Here is a 16,519-nt window from a genome sequence, read left to right on the forward strand (position 1 = left end):
TGAGATGTCAGTCATCCAAGCAGGGTATTTAAAAGGAAATTTCTCCTTTATGGCAGGATAATAAGTTTGTGACAGTTTTACATAAAACAGGTACTTGATGGATAAACTTTGCAGATGAGAAATGGGAGAAATCTTTTTCCTGGGTGATTTATTCACATTATGTTCATACTGGGTTGAGTTCTGAATTGTTTTGTTTTGACTAATAAAAGTCACTAGCATCTTCTGCAGAAAATAAAGAGCTGAACTGTAGCCATTCTCAGTGAGCACTCTGGAAGGGATGCAGAGCAGCCAGGGGGCAGGCAGCATGTCAGAGTACACCCTGCTTGTCTGGGCAGCAGACTGAACTGTACCATCATGGCATCAGGCTCCTGACCTGTGACACTTGCCTGCAGTAGCCCCAGCAGACCCCAGTCTCCAGGTTCCATGCGGAGCATGAGCATTGCAAAGGGGATCCAAGGAGTCTCTGTGCCTCCTGCCCCCTACAGCAGCGTTGGAGAAGACCAAAAGCCACATCAGTAGAATAGATGTCAAAATTGTCACTGTTTGCCTCCCTAGGCATGGGGACATAGCACGGTGATATGGCATGCATGCTGCTCATTGTAAAACCTCCTGGTACTGTGTCAGAGATCATTTTCTCCTCTCCACCCTCCCAGGATGTCTCTGGCACACAAGATGTACCAGAGAACCCTGAGTTTTCGTCTGAGTTCGGCTTGTTCAGTAAGGTCAGGTCTTACTCATTTTTACCGTGGCAAGCTAAATCTTTTCATGATTGTGGTAGATGCTTCCAGATTTCATTGTTAGCTTGGGCTTGAAGAAGTGAAAGGCTCAGTAACTGTTAGCAAGATACTACCTGGAAAAAAGTAATACGAAATTTCCTTTTGCATACCATCATGTGCGGTGGATGCTGCTTTGGTAAATAATTGCACTGCAGGAAGCTAGAGCTGTGTTGCAGGTGCTATAGGTGTTATGGGTGACATGGAGCATAAGCTTGTGAAATGTTCCTATGTGCCATTTACAGCAGACTGATCGTCTCAGGTTTTCTTGTTCTCCTTCAGTGAAGGAAATGGTTTGTACTCCTGTTTCCAAATGAATTCACGGGATACATGCACATAATATTTTTCCCCACAGGGTAACTAATATGAGAACTGGCAAAGGCTCCAGGTCTTAGTATGTTGGATTCAGAGGTTCTTTCCTCTGTACTCTGTTCTCCCTTAAATCTGCCATTAAATTTAATCTTTTCTTTTTCTCCTGGGTAACCAAAAAAACAAAAGTTGGAGGCACTCTGATCTTATGAGTATGCATCATTGCTGACCAATGCTTTAGTTTGTCTACCAAGGACTGTTCTTCAAAGTAAAATTTTCTAGGTTCCTTCTCTGAGAGGTCTTCGCTTTATTTCCCCAAAGTGGAACAAAACCTGTTGAATTCAAGATCACAACCCTCATCTTCCAGCGTCTCAGACAGAAGCCTGCTTTCTCTCAGAAGACTAACCTGTAAGCCCGTCGCTGTGAGAAGCAAGGCAGACTTTTTCTTGCTGGCTCCCTATGCTCCTGAGCTCCGTAGATCATCCATATGAGCACCATACATAAAAGGGTGGGGTTTTTGCCTGTCTCTCAAAGAATCTCTCGCTCAAGCTGAGTTATTTGCTGGCTAAACCCAGTTTTTCTAAAAACAGTATTATCTTCAGTTCATCACCTGAGCTATGTAAATGAGGCTGAATCCAAATCTTCTTAAAAGGAAAGCTACTCTAGATAAAGCTGTATTTCGATAGAGCCTGTCCACCGAGTTAGCCAAGCTGGCTTGTGCCAGTAGGGTGATGTGAGAGCACAGACTTTCGCCCACAGACGGTGAGCGGCAGAGGAAAGCTCCTGATTTGCAAAGCTGCTAGATTTTTTTGTCTTTTGTAGGAAGTACATCCTAATGTGGCTGTAGAAATAAGCTTGTAGATGTGATTTTAATGAACTAACCTTTGAATTACTTGAGCGTATCTACACAGAAAGTATAAGGGAATGTAGGAGACCACGTCTTTCACTTTCTAAGTCTCCCGTAGACCAAGGAATGGTGGGAGTGTGCAGCTGACAGTGAAGATGTATTAGGTATTCTCTCTTGATTTAACAGCTTACTTTTTATAAAAAAATTGGACAGTTAGCAATGTAAAATGGCATCCAGTGGATTTTTTTCTCTTTTTTATCTTGGAGCCAGTGGAAAATATCTGAATGTGGTTGCTTTAAGTGCCTTTCTCCCCTCTTCTGTTTTCTATGCTGTCTGTCACCAGGCCTCTCATGCATAGTGCTCTTGAAATCATAGAGTAAGATCTGGAAGGCCATAGATGTATAGATCTGCTCATCCATCTTCAAGAAGGATGAATTGAAAATTGCAGAGCATGCTGCGAGAAGCATCATGAGACAGCTGTTCTTGTTCAGCCTAGCAAAACAGAGCCTGAGAGAGCCCAAGTGCATTTGATGAATGTAACAAGTTGGTATATAGCCAGGAGAGAACATGGCTAAAGGACAATGCTGGCACAAGTAGAAAGGAATAAACAGTGGCTTGAAATACATTTAGACTGGAAATTAAAGGAAGTTTTCTAACAATTAGAATGGGTCTTTTCTTGAACAGAATTTTAGTAGCAATAGCAGGAAAAAAGCCGAGCTGGTTGAATCTGAAAGGATTTCTATGAGTTGACCACCTGCATCAGCACAGTCAATGAGTCCAAAAAAGACACAAAAGACACCTTGTCTTGCCCTGTGTCCCATGTTTCTGAATGACAGCTTCCTGAGTTTTGATAATGAAAACACAGCTCTCTGCATAGGCTGGAAAGAAAACTCATGATTCACAAAACTCTTATTGAGTTTCATTTTGAAGGGAGTCATTCTGCAAAAGACAACAAATCATATGTTATTTCCAACTTCCATTTTACATAGTGTTACTCCACTCAGTTGTGCTCGTCTTCCAGGGGAAGGGTGCTTTGCATTTGATGTAGATTATATGTTTGTGCTGCAGCGCTGCTGGTTTTCCATGATCTAGCTTCATGTCACTGCTATACCTGTATAAACAGAAATACCAGTACTGTATGACAAATTCCTGGGCTAGAGAAGCTGTGGTCTTCAGTTCCTTCAAAATTAATAAAAGTAAAGAAAAAAATCTTGTATGATACAACCCAGTCATGTATGGCTTCTGATACTATACTATGCCCAGGATTTTCATAGGTCCATTTGATCCAGAGTTTGCAAAAGGTCTGGCATTTACCTTCCAAAATAAGTCATCTGATTTTCCAGTGCATATGGCATACTGGTATGTTTCTGAAAGACTTTGAGATTTGATGAGTCCCCACAGGAGCTGTTATATACTGAGTACTTTATAACCCTGATCATCATTTAGGTGTTTACATGAGAATACAGATTTCTTAAGAGTCTGTCCCCAGCCAGTTTCTGGGAACAAGAAAAATCTGGTCTCAAATTGAGCTTTCTTGAAAATCTGGCCTTTGAAAATTTTTATTCTAAACATAAACATACTATTGATCCAAATGCTTAATGTAACATTAACATTTGCTTTGCTTTCCTATTTAAAGAGTAATTTATAGGCACATTGCTTTTACAGCAGATGTCTTGATCAAGGCAGCAGTGAATAAAAGATATTCCTATCTGATGGTCTTTTGGAGACCTTTTATTAAAAGGTCAGTTTGTGATGAAACAGATGTCTACATTAAGAAAAAAAACAGCAATAAAAATACATTGCAGATGGTACTGAGGTGCCTGGGGGATTAGCTTGAACGATTATTTTGGCAAAAGATGCAAAATAAAGAGCAGGCATGAAGACCAAGGGCCCATATTCAAGCAGAATCATGTTGGGAAGGTACAATGGCAACGTAATTGTATCCTGAGACATTTACAGACATCATACCATCCCTGTCACTGTTCAAAATCAAGCCACTGTTGCTGTTAATAGTCATTTGTATTACTACAGTACTTAATACTAGTTGTTTCTTGTAGTGTCTTACATAAATGCAGAAAGCCAAAGAAAGTTCCAATGGACTTGCAGTAAAAGAGAGGACACTGTAGTTAGGCACTGAAAACAGGAGGGGACCAGATCAGGGTAACAAGCACAATGCTGGCAGCCTAGAAATTTTCAGCTTTGGCATCACAGCAGAGGGGAATTTGAGGGAGGACAGTCAGTGAATGTTCACAAAGCTGGAGGGGCAGCAGACGCAAAGCAATGAAAAGCATCTGCTTCAAAACTTGGCTTGTCACTAGCAGAAGCTGATATAATGGACTGGTCAGGTAGGAACTGGAAATCTGTATCTCACGAGTAAATGAGAAACAATGGTTTGGGCAAGATCAGACTGTCACTGAGGGCAGTCAGGTTGTATCTGATGAGATAAAGAAGATTAAGCTAACAAAGCTAATAAGAGATCGAGAGGGATGATATGATCAAAGGCAGTTATCTCCATCACAGCTTTCCTCAAGGCTATGAGCAAAAAGAAGATTCAGTGGTCAAAGCCAAGAAAAGGGCATGTATATCATCAAGGGGCAATCAAGACTTAATGAGAGCTGTAACTATCTGAGCAGATAGGATGCAGCTGTGCAGAAAGAGTCTGCCAGTCTTTGGTGCAAGGTACATGTAACAGTATGGAAAGCAATGTCCTGGATAAAGAGATATCACAGTGATGGCAAGGCATTTCAGTTAGAATCAACGTTATGTAAATTGCTCGTTTTAATCACAACTGAAGTCTGCAAGTAAGAGCTTTGTGTGAATGAACTGTTCCAGTTTTGGGTTTCATTTATAGTTTTTAGTTACTTCTATAAAGAAAATTTGAAAATTATTAGTTGTTTGTCACTAAGATGTGTTTATTTGTAACTAAGTAAAACTTTAGCCTTTTAGTACTTTTTTCCTGAATCAGAAGATAAATTCTAATACATGTGATTTAATCAGTTATATAGTTTAATGACTGCCTAAGATTCTGAATAATTACAATGTATTATTTTAGAATATGGTGAATGGTATATTTCTTTTTACTAGGTTTTCTGTCCTGTTTTAATATTTTCTCTACTAATATGACTGGAATCAAAACATGGTAATGGTGTATATAAGTACACAAGTTTTAAATTAATTCTTACTAGTAAATAAAGTTTTAGTATGCTGGACCCGTAAGTAAAAGATACATATATTCTTTCATATAAAATTCTTCTATTTGTTTCTGATCATCTTGTCCTTCAAGTTCTTCATAATACAAAGTCTTATCTTGCCATGTTTGTTATTGATGGAATTAAAATTTTAACATGTCCTGCTTTTTCAGAATTAAATCAGTTTTTCAACTTTGAACGAAGGTAGGTAGACTTTCACAAGGAGTTGGGTTTTGCTATAACAGAAGAGAGCAAACTGTAACAATTATGTATGTTTCTTTCTTCTTCCCAAGTCTTTCTCTGGAAAACAAAGAGGCAGTACCAGAATCTGTGCTTGAAAGGTTCTGTTTGAAAGCTGTAAAAGGTTGCTATGCAGTGGTTCTTGCAAAACCTTAGCAAAAAGATATTCATCTGTAATGGGCTGGAAATAAAGGAGGAAGACACTGGACAGTTAATGTTAATTCCTTCTGTTTGCAAAGAGACATATGCGCACACGTTGCTTTTAGTAACTGCAGTGATGCAGTAGGTTCATGTTAAGAAGCCTTGAGCTAGAGGTTGAAGAGGCTTTGTTTCTGAGATCAAGAATGTCATTGTTGTCCAACATGTTGTTTTTCATCTACTAAACTTAAAATGAAAAGGTGCTGCTTATCTCTTGGGAATCTTTTACATGGGAAGGAAGAAGCTGGGAACAGCCATTTAAGGTGTGTAAGAGTGAGGCTGTAACAGGAGCATACCGCAAGAAATGAATTGGTTTCTCTTGAGTGACAAAAGAGGCTTACAGAACTCCTTGAAATATTTGCTTGGCTCCTTTCTTCCCCAGCCACTGTAGTTTAGTGACATGCAAATAAAGCCCATATGATTCTGATGGTATGCTCTTGCTTTTATAATATCCTTTTCCTGGAAGATTTAGGAAGGCTATCTTGAGACCAAATGGGCACAGAGTTGGTGTAAGTGAATAGATAAAGATTTCCATCTGGGAACAACTAGTCTTACAACCATAGTGATTATATTGCAAAATTTTATGTTGACTCTGAATGGCTCACCTACATTAATGTTGCAGTTGGCATTAGGTATGCGCTTTTGAAGTGAATTTCCTGGTCACCCCCACTTAACTTTCTTTGGTTTGCGGAGCACACAAGCCAGATTTCTTTTGGATGAAATGAAGCCAAAAGATGCGTTCAGGAACTTGTGCTCCCACCACTGCTGTGCATGCAGTCTACAGAACTAGCCTGAAGCTAGTCCAGAGTCGAGTCTCCTGCAGCGCACATGGTAGACATTGATTCCTCAGTTCTACTTTTTCAGAGCCATCTCTATTGCACAACACAATGTAGATGCACTCCAAATTCCTGTTGACTAAGGAAGAATCAGCAGATTCTTGCAAGTGCAGTCTTGTAACAGTACCCAGAGAGCTTGTAGGAGAGGAGGGCATTCCCGTGGCAAACGATAATCCTGTCTGATTTAGCTTCATCTCTTTCTGAAGAGTAGAAATACCCTGGGGAAGATTCTCAAAATTAAGTTCCTATGAGCAAGCAGTCTGCAGTTTAGGAAACTGAGTTGCTTCAGGGGAAGATTTCAGCTGCATAGCCATATTTGAACCCGTGACTGAGTGGCCCTGTTCATTCAGATTCATGTGAATCTGAATTCTATAGCTTGTTGATCTCAGAGGGCTGGAACGAAGCCAGGGGAATTTGTTAAGGGGAGTAAATGACGTTTCCCTTGTTTTGTTTGCAGCAAGCCGTCTAGTTGGCGGTACTCAACGTTAAGGATGATCCTTGGAGGTCTAGAATAGATGAGACTGAGAGAAGTGCCAGGCAGAATCTTCCATGAGAAGGACTTGAATTGAGGCCAACGGTAATTTTTTTTCTGAGATAATACTTAATAAGCGGCAGAAGATGAAGAAGTATCTCCTGATTCCCAAGAGCTCAAGCAACAAAAAGTAGTCATTGTTGTCAGGCTTGCTGTTTGAATGTATGTAGCATATGTCTGTGTCAGTTGGCTTCTGTTCACTTTCTTATCCTTAGAGAGCACAGCTGATCACTGCCTAGAAATACTGGCATCCCATGCTCCACCACCACCCAAGCCTAAAACTAAAAAAGCTCCGCTACCACCAAAAAATGCTATTGCTGCTTCCACCACCACCAGCCATAAGAGTAACGAAGCACCTCATGCTAAAAAAAAGGGAAAGGCTCCTGCTAAGCAGCCTCCTCTCCCACCACCCAAGCCAACAAGTCACAGTGCAAATCGAGAGGCTGGTGAGTACTGCACAGGCAGTGCCAATTACGGCGGGTGCATGTGCATGGGGGTGCTTGGCTTGGTCTTACGACGACTTCTGCCTTTTTACGTAGCAGCGTTACTGAAGAGCATGCCATGGATGCTTTTAGCTAGCCTGCTGCTGAACTCTGGTTCTGCTGTCTGCAAACATCCCAGACAACAGACAAATCACTTTGCTGTTTAATGGATGTATGCACAGCACCAGGCACATCAGAGGTGATAGTGAATTCCCACTTCAAGTGTGAAGACTGGCAACAAAGTGACCCAGAGAACTGCTGAAGAATCAGCAGGGGAAAAGGGGTTTTCTGAAATCAAACATGAGTTGCCCAGAAATAAAGCTACTTTGGTATTGCTGTAACTTTCTGCTGGAAATATCTACTATTCCAGTTAATTTGACAAGATTGCAAGATTTTGAAGAGGTAAAGGATAAAACCATGAATACATCTTCAAAGACTGTTGAGTAGCAGTTGTTTTAGCTGCAAAAAACCTCCAAACAAACCAAAAACCCCAAACAATTATAACCATTAGAAATGGCCAGGCTTCCCTGAGCTGGTTGATGGCTTCCTGTGATTCTAAATACACACTGGAATGTCAATCATCAGGCACATAGCAGATGTGTATATCACTATGCTTTTAAACCAAAATTCATCAGTGATGCTAGATTAAAGATTATAGGTAGCTGTTCTTAAAGTACTGATCTCAAGTTTGAATCATCGTAATTTAGTTGATGACCAAAATTAAAACATCCAAATATAATTTGAACACAAGCAGTATTGTGATGAATGGACTGTATATATGCATTGGCAAACTTATACAAGCCTTGTGTTTTCAATCCTCTGTCAGTCTTTGAAAGCCCTTCAGTCCCTCCAGTTTTCTCTCCAAGTATACCTCTTTATAGCTTGTACACTTTGGCACATTTGCTATTTGAAGCACAGAGAAGAGGACTGTTTGAAAACATTGCAAAATTGCTAGAGTTACAATAATAACTTTGCCATAAAATATCCATTAACTTGGTATTAACTGTCCCTACTACATCAGATGACTACAAGAATAAACATTTTGAAAACACAGAATTTGCTGCTTGTATTTCACATGCAGCTGGAAAACTCAGCTCTTCCTAGGAGAAGGAACCTTGTAACAGCAGACCTTTCAGAAATGAAATAACCCATCACATAAAGAAATGTTTATACCAGTGGTTGGTAACAAGCTTTCAGGTAGCTGAGTTCTTAAATTAAAATACTTTCAGAGTCCAGATTTGTCTTTTAGTAACCTTGCTTAAATGTCATGCAGTGGTTGAGGCCATATGGGTGTAAAATATATCGATATATCTCTTATATAAAATAGTACCTATTTTACTGGTAATTTCTTTCAGCGTTAAAAGTACATCATGTTCATTTGAAGTGGGGCAATACTTAATAAGTTGAGCCAATTGGAAGAAGTATTAGTACGAGAGGTTTGTCAGATCCCCATGAAAGTGAACACATGATGCAGTCAGTGATCTGTGGCCCTCCTGAGGGCACAGCAGCAGGTTTCCAAACTGAAATAGTGGAACTGGGAGAAGGGGACTTAAACATAGGCATGGACATGTGCCGAAAGGCAAATAACCATGAAATTTTTCATTTAATCGAAGTTCAAATCTGCTACTGAAAAAGAAGCATGACATAAAATTGTCAGCCAGCCCAGTCAAAAGCAACAATAGCAACAGCACTTTTGATCCACATGAAAGTGTAGGGGGCTTTTCTCTGGAAAAAATTGTTCAAGTTTCTGTATCCGATTGCAGGTCCAGAAAATTTCTGAGAATAATGTGAGGGTGTTTTTCAGTGGAAACATTTCTTTGCATTTTACCAGCCACAATTATAGTGTGGCTGTGTGTTTGTATTATGCTGCCGTTCTTAAGCGTAAGCATGTAACTGCTCCTGTCAGCCTCCAGCCTGTGTTGAAGTGCTTTGCTGGATTGGACCCAGCGCCCTTTCTTACTACTACCCACTTACTCAGTAAGGTTTCTGCTAAATAATACACAGGTTGGAGCCACCATCTATTTCCACTGCAGTTACGAACTGCTGCCTGTACCATTTCTCTGCTTCCTTTTGATTTGCTGGGGGTTAAGTCAGTGATGTGTACTTGGTGTGGATGATGAGTGCAGCATCCATAGATTTGGTGCGGTGCCCTTCACAGTCGCCTTGCAGCACAAATAGGGACACTGATTAGCCTAAAGTTTCTGTGGATTTTTCCAGATGTACTGAAAGCCTCACAGCACTCTCAATGTTTATAAACTGTAACACTCAGCTACAGAAGAGAACAGTATAATGTTTGAATTAGTTTCCATCTTCTTTGGGACTGAGAACAGTCTCACTGTGAAAGCTATTTTTATAGCATGAGCTTATTATGGCCAGTATCTGTATTTTGATTCTATCCTAATCTGCTGGAGTTTTGTTTTTATTTAAATGCTTATAAGTAAAGTAGGCCTTTCAGCAGATTTCTATTACAGCTTTCTGTTTTACTCTGTAAGCTTAGCCGCAAGGCTGCTGTGTAGTTTTATAATGCTTTCATTTGTTCTCTGGAGGTTAATGCTTTTTTACTACAGCAGAAGTGTTTGAGTTGGATGCATTTTGATGAAAAAGACTGAGTCATAAGATGGTTGTCATTTCTACTGCTTTTTAAATGAAAATCAGAAGTTTGAAGTTCCCAATCCAGATGATGGGTGCATCAACACAGCAATCAGAAATGTGGCTGGAATGCACATGGGCATGCAGGCTAGCTGAAATCACTTGCAAACTTGGGCATTATACATATATGCTTCAATATGGTAAGTATCACAGGATTAAACAGCAGCATCACTGGCCAGCTTGTACAGCTGGTGTCAAAACCTTGTTTCATTATGTTTTCAAGGCTGCCTGAGTTGGTCACTGGTAAGGTGAAGACCTCCAGTACATACAGGAGGCCTTCAGTGCCTCCTCCCTTCTGGAGATCATTTATGCAGAGTGAGATCTGACAGGTGTTTTCTGCCTCTGTTTTATGAACGTGCCCAGCTGGACTTGAAAGTATATCTTGTTTTGCTGTCCCTCTGCTCTTGCCATTAACTAGGAGCACACCACTTGCAATAACACTGTGAAAGGTAATTGACTGATACCTGTAACAGTCCTGAGGTGTTCATGGAAAAGCATAAGGAAAATCATGGTGTTCATCTAGTGCTCAGACCAAGAATTCACATAATAGAAAAGGTCAGGCGGTTTTCTCTGTCTGATAGCAATTTTTTAAAATAGGGCTCTAAACACATTTGGAATAAGTAGTGGGCTTTCTAGAGGATGTCCAGGCAAGTTGTACAAAATGGGCCAATGCAGAATGCTAGAATCAAACTATCACCCATTTGTAAGGTTGATCCCCTGCACTGTTCTTGAGCAAGTATTCATTGCAGGTTTTTCCACCATAAAGGTGAAATTTGAACTGCAATATTTATTGTCTCAAGCATATAGACGAAGGATTGTAGAAATACTGAGTGTAATTCTTTTCAGTTTTTAAGTGTGAACACACGTCAATCCACACAGAAAGAACAGTGCAAAAACTATATAGTTGCAAGACCGTGAAATGCTTTTTCTTTTCTTATTTTAGCGGGTTCCTCTCATGCAAAAAAACCACCAGTCTCGAAGTCCTCTTCATCACCATCTCCTTCGTCCACATCATCTCATCCCAAAGCCTCTAAGGAGACTTCCAACAAATCTGGCACATCAGGGACTCCCAGGGGCAAGAAAAAACCTGGGAAACAGTCAGCCCCACGAACAGCGCCAGATGGGGCTGCTTCTTCCCCCTCAGGTGCCACAGCCAACAGGTTGGAAGCAAAGGCAGAAAAACCTGAGCCTGAGCAACCTTCCATAGTAATTTCCAAAACAGAGGATGGAGACCAACTGAGCAAGCTCATTGTCCCCCCTCCTCCCACTGCTGCCCCTCCTCCGCCTCCACTTCCACCTCCTTTCCCTGCTGCAGCTGGTCAGCCCGCTGTCTCCTCGGATGCCCAAGATGTGTCAGATGGCTGCATGGCAGGGCCAGCTGTCCCCGGATCGGATACTAAACTTCTTCTCCAGACTGAGCGTGGCACAGACGAGGGCCTGAGCAGTATGGCCCTAGACAGCAGTGCAGATGCTAGTGGAGAAGACACAAAAAGGTAAGGCAGTGTGGCTGTTGTAGGGGGGTGGTAAGACCCACAGCCAAGAAAGCCACCTTTTTTCACGTGAGGGACACTGTAGGCACGTGGGATCTCTTCTGTTTCTTCTGCTGACTGGTAATAGTTTGTGTTGCATCCCAGCACAGTTTGTTTGTTGCCCATGCCTTTGAGCCATTCACCTGCAGAACCTCATGTTTCCCAGGTCATTGCTCATAACCTGCCTCCTGCTTCGGTGCATGGCTTAATGTGACCACTGCAGTCAGCAGCTGAGCTAGTAGCTGGTAATACTTTTATTTCTCTCTCATAAAGGCAAAGAAATTAAGCTGAATAACAGGGAGCTTTTACTTTTTTTGTGGGTATTGTTCAATATCCCACTGCTAAAGCTCTCAATTCAATAGCCAGATTTACTTGCACACTTGAAAATGACAGTTTCAGGCTTCGGTTAGTAGGTGTTTGGTCTGTCACTTACTCAGTTACTATAAAGTCTGGTCAAGAGAAAGGTCATAATTACATTTTTTTAAGCAAAATAATTGGCAACGATAAAGAAACTGGCTTATTAACCTGTCTTTTCCCTGCCATGAGAAGCAGCATCTTTTGTAACAACCCAGGAGGGTTTTGTCTACCTGTTAGTGGCCTATAGATTTTCCTTTAAACTCTTGCTGGTGTGGCTGTGCCAGCATTATGCTCCTGTGCTGCTCCTCCCCTTGCTCTACCCTTCCTTATATAAAGATTTTCTCAAGGCAAAGGCCAATCTGCTGCTGCTTTCCAATGGGCATCAACTTTTTGGACTCGGCAGTAAAACTGTTTTTACAATAGAGTTAGGCTTCCAGAACAGGAAGCTTTGCACTCCAATCCGTTTTCCAACCCACTCCTCTCACCCACAATGCTATGAGCTGTTTTTCTTTTCTTAGTAGCTTTTATGTACTGTTGGTGCCATCCCACAAGAAATTAAAAATAATTAGGGTTTTTCTTTATACAGGCTTTGCAGCATGTCATTCCAGATTGCACCTTTTTTTCCTGACATGCATAAAACCAGATACGTGTACATATCTGTATACTTTATATATGGTTTATATATATATATGTAAGTTTTTTAGAAAGAGAGAAGTCAGTTTGAATAACTGAACTGAACTTTTCATACTTGCTTATACAGCCTGTCTGCCATTTGTGTTACGTGCTGCTTGCATTTATGTGACACCCTGTCTGCTTATGAATTAACAGCTTGGCTGCCAAAGAAGACCAAGAAGCAGAGGCACCTGACCAGGCACACTCTGAGCTGGTGGAGGAGGCTTCTGATGCTGCGGCTCCTCCTGAGAGTGAAAGTAGCAGAGAGAGCCACAGCAGTGACTCGGACTCTGATGGGCCAATACTGTACACAGATGACGATGATGATGACGATGACGATAATGCAAGTGCTGAAAGTAAGCATCCCACAGAGAACTTGCAGGCTACCTTTTGCCCATTTCATTACATGAGTGTGCCTGAGCCATGCCAGTGTGAAGTAAGGAGAGGTACGGCTGCATGGGATGGTTCTACATGGTTTAGTGTTTTACCGCTGCTGAGAAATGAGTGTCCCACTTCTCCCAGACAATTATGACCAGAAACCTGCTGAGGCCTATGCAGTGGTGAGAGCAGATCAAGCATTGCATGGATGGGAGTGGAGGTGGGCGAAACAAGTTCAGAAGCACATGAGGATGGAACAAGGCCTCCATGGTAGGGTATCAGCAAGCCATTGATTTGGCTCACCCACGTCATGAAGCTCTACCCATAAAGCACCAGTGTGCCTTAAAAAGCACCATGTCGTGGAGCTGTACCTTAAAGCACATTGAATTGCACTAGAGATCCCAGAGTTTCTTGTGTGAGTAACAGGCAGTGGTGGATGACAGAGGAAGCCCATCAGTCAGCAGCTTCACTGAAAGTCATTTGTTCCTCTTTGATCAGGATGTTTTAAGCACTGGAGCATCTGAGCAGACACAGCAGACCACAGTGGATTACATATAAGTTAATAGCTTTGAAATTTCATCTGGGGTCATGACTATATCATCACCCTAATTTGGTAGAAGCCCTTGCTGCTGCTGAAGGGGATTGTCCTGCCTGTCTTCTGCCTGATCCCTGCTCCCAACTGTTCATTCTTCCTTTAAGTCAACGCTCATGATTATTTTTGCAGCGGTGCCCGTTGTTGAGCTGATTTGCAATAGAATCAGGCCCCCGAGCCAGCTCATGCAGAGGCCACAGCTTTGCTGGTGCAGAGGAGGTGGCACCATCAGGCCGTCAGGGGTGGAGGGGAGGGCAACGCGGCCTCTGCCACCTGCAGGGTGACCTTATGTCAGAATAAAATGACCATCGAACCATGGCTTGGGGACCTTGCTGGCAGCTGATCAGGAGGAGGCACTTCGCTGTGCTTAGTGAAGGCCTGAACGTGAAAGTGCTGTGTAGTGAAGGGGGGTGAGGGAAAATGAGTGTGTTGGGGTTTTTTTGTCCTTGGCCGCTGGCGCAGCAGAAAGTGAAGTGCCGGATAGCTCAAAGAGGCTGAAGTCATCTGCAGTTCTGCATTTGGTGTGAACACAATCCAAAGTGGTAGCAACCAAAAATTCATGTGTTCAGACAGCAGAACGGTTTCTTATGAGAAGTGAGCTGGGAGCCTTTGTTCTAACCAAACTGCCTTATGTGGTGAAAATCTGCCAGCCTAGGACGTATGTAGCCACCTCTGTCAGCATATCAAGAGACGGGAAGGACTGAAGGCAATGAAAAATACCCTTCCTTCCACAGCTGGCTGAAGCTAACACTGACAGAATTGCTTGGCCTTTGTCCCTACTGTGTCTGTTCTGTGGATGAGCAGATTGCTTCAGTGCCTGGGGGTAGCTGCCCAGGTTATTTTACAAGCACTCAGAGCACTTTTCTGACCTGTATTTTTTGTTTTAATTTACAAATCACTTAAAAGATGAAAAGCACTATACAAGAACTGAGTGGTACTTACTTGAAAAAAAAATTGAAAGAATGAGGGAAATTATGACAGAATGAGACTAAACCATTTAAGGCTGAAGAAAAAGAGCGGCAGGTTGCTAAATATACTAAGTAGATATATAAAACGCCGTGTAATGTGTCAGACTTCAAAGGCACTTAAGTGTAGATTTGTCATTTTTATCCAAGCACTTTGCAGATGACAAGTGGTGTTTGTAAAACTCTTATCAATTTGGCTGGTAGCTTTTTCATCCAAGCCTTTCAGCTTTTTATTGTTGTGAAGTGAGCTAAAACTATTTTTCTTTTGATATTAATTAAAATTCCTCTCCTGGATGTGGGAATAAGGCTGCTTTTGGGAAGCTATTAAAGTTCTTACTCGACAGTTTGTATCGGTAACCTAAGCATGAATAAACTAAACCTACCCTCCTCCTCCTTTCCTCAGGCTCTTTGGCAAGTAAAATTCGTCGTAGGGATACTCTTGCTATCAAACTTGGCAACAGACCATCTAAGAAAGAATTAGAAGACAAAAACATCTTGCAGCGTACATCTGAAGAGGAGAGGCAGGAAATCAGACATCAGATTGGAACAAAGCTAGTGAGGTACCAGTCACAGGGTAAATGTGGTTTCACTGGGCGGAGGTGGAGGAAGAAAATCAAGAACACTGGGTTCACCTGTCAATGCAGCTCAATAAGTGGTGCAGGATCTTTGTGGTACAACTGTCTGGAAAATCAGTATTTTTATTTCTCACAAAACTTTTAAAATGTCAGTAATGCATTTTGATTCTGCAAGAAACAAATCAGAGCTTCTGGGGTTTGGGGTTGTTTGGTTTTTCTTAAAAAATAAAAAAAGGAAGAGGATAAGAGTGACTCCATATAATTAGTGCCATGGTTCAAGTTTTTTCTCAAATTAATTAGCAAGGACTTGCACTTGTATATACCCATCTCAGACAGAGTAATAGTTCCTGACACACAGAGCATGCCTGTGCATGTTCATGCCTTCTGGAGCTCCCCATCCTCCTCCTGCTAACTTCTTTATTATTCATGTGCTGTTTGCAGCAAAAGAAGCAGAGGGAGGCTGACTTCGTAGGCCAGTGTTTAGTGGTTTACTGTGCCCAGCTCTGAGGCATGTCTTTCTCATGCTGTTCAACTGCTGTGGCATAAGTGTTACTTTCTCTTTCTGGACTTGGGAACATCGCATTAAAAAAACTAATTTTAATTTGTATTTTTACAAGCTTTTTTAAAAAAATCCTCATAAATGTTAATGTTGGCTTGCATGGTCTCTGAATAGACTACAACATGTCTGGATCTTCCCAGACCTGTCCTTGTTTCTCTTGTGCTCAGAAATGTTGTCCAGGCAGATTTGGAGAATGTCCTGTGTTTGTTGGAGATTCCCCTATGTTGGGTAGTCCAGCTGGTACTGCTCCAGTACAGAGTACGGCCACCCTGCATCAGCACTGGGAACACGAGCCGAGTTGCTCTGTGAACCGGGTGGCTGGCTGTAAGTCGTTTATTTCATCTTCTAACCTGTGAGAGTGGCACATCTATTGTGTAGGGCCCAGGGGTCATTTTTCTTCTGCTAATAAAGTGGTGTGGTTGTTATCACCACTTTCCTGACCAAATCCAAGCTCCAGTGATCACATCCTGCTTGTTGGTTCTTCCTCAGGGGCTTGAACTGCAGAAGCCGCTCCGGTTCCTGCCCTGAGCTCCTTGCGCAGGGACATTGCTGGCTCTGCCGGGAAGCTGGCACGCTCCCTGCACAGCTCTGCTTTGGGGGCAGAAGACAAGGTCCGTGCATGTCAGGGCTGTGCTCGTGCCTGAAATCACAACCAAGTTGGACGCCAGTTCCTTAAAAATTCCTGTTGTGGTGGTTGGCACTTGGCAGCATCGAGGTCTGATGGGAAACCTGTTCTCACAGCTCGGTTGGGGTCAGGTCAGGTCCCAGCCTGGGGCTTCCCACAGCAGAGCTGGGCACCTGTGGTAAACCTGCTGGCCCTCCCCGCCGAATCTGAAAG

The 16,519-nt window shown here is 42.1% G+C and overlaps 1 protein-coding gene across 2 annotated transcripts in view; it reads left to right on the forward strand.

Moving 5' to 3' along the window:
- PHACTR2 (phosphatase and actin regulator 2) overlaps window positions 1-16,519 on the forward strand; it is a 141,506-nt gene that overhangs the window by 104,890 nt on the left and 20,097 nt on the right. The window contains exons 5-8 of one of the 2 annotated variants that reach the window (XM_037391755.1): window positions 7,139-7,369; window positions 10,998-11,547; window positions 12,769-12,968; window positions 14,951-15,107. In XM_037391755.1, the coding sequence (XP_037247652.1) occupies window positions 7,139-7,369; window positions 10,998-11,547; window positions 12,769-12,968; window positions 14,951-15,107 (1,138 nt within the window). The remainder of the gene's footprint in view (window positions 1-7,138; window positions 7,370-10,997; window positions 11,548-12,768; window positions 12,969-14,950; window positions 15,108-16,519) is intronic. The other variant, XM_037391756.1, reaches the window with a different exon arrangement.

This window comes from Falco rusticolus, chromosome 6 (assembly GCF_015220075.1).
Source record: "Falco rusticolus isolate bFalRus1 chromosome 6, bFalRus1.pri, whole genome shotgun sequence".
In the NCBI taxonomy this organism is placed as follows: domain Eukaryota; kingdom Metazoa; phylum Chordata; class Aves; order Falconiformes; family Falconidae; genus Falco; species Falco rusticolus.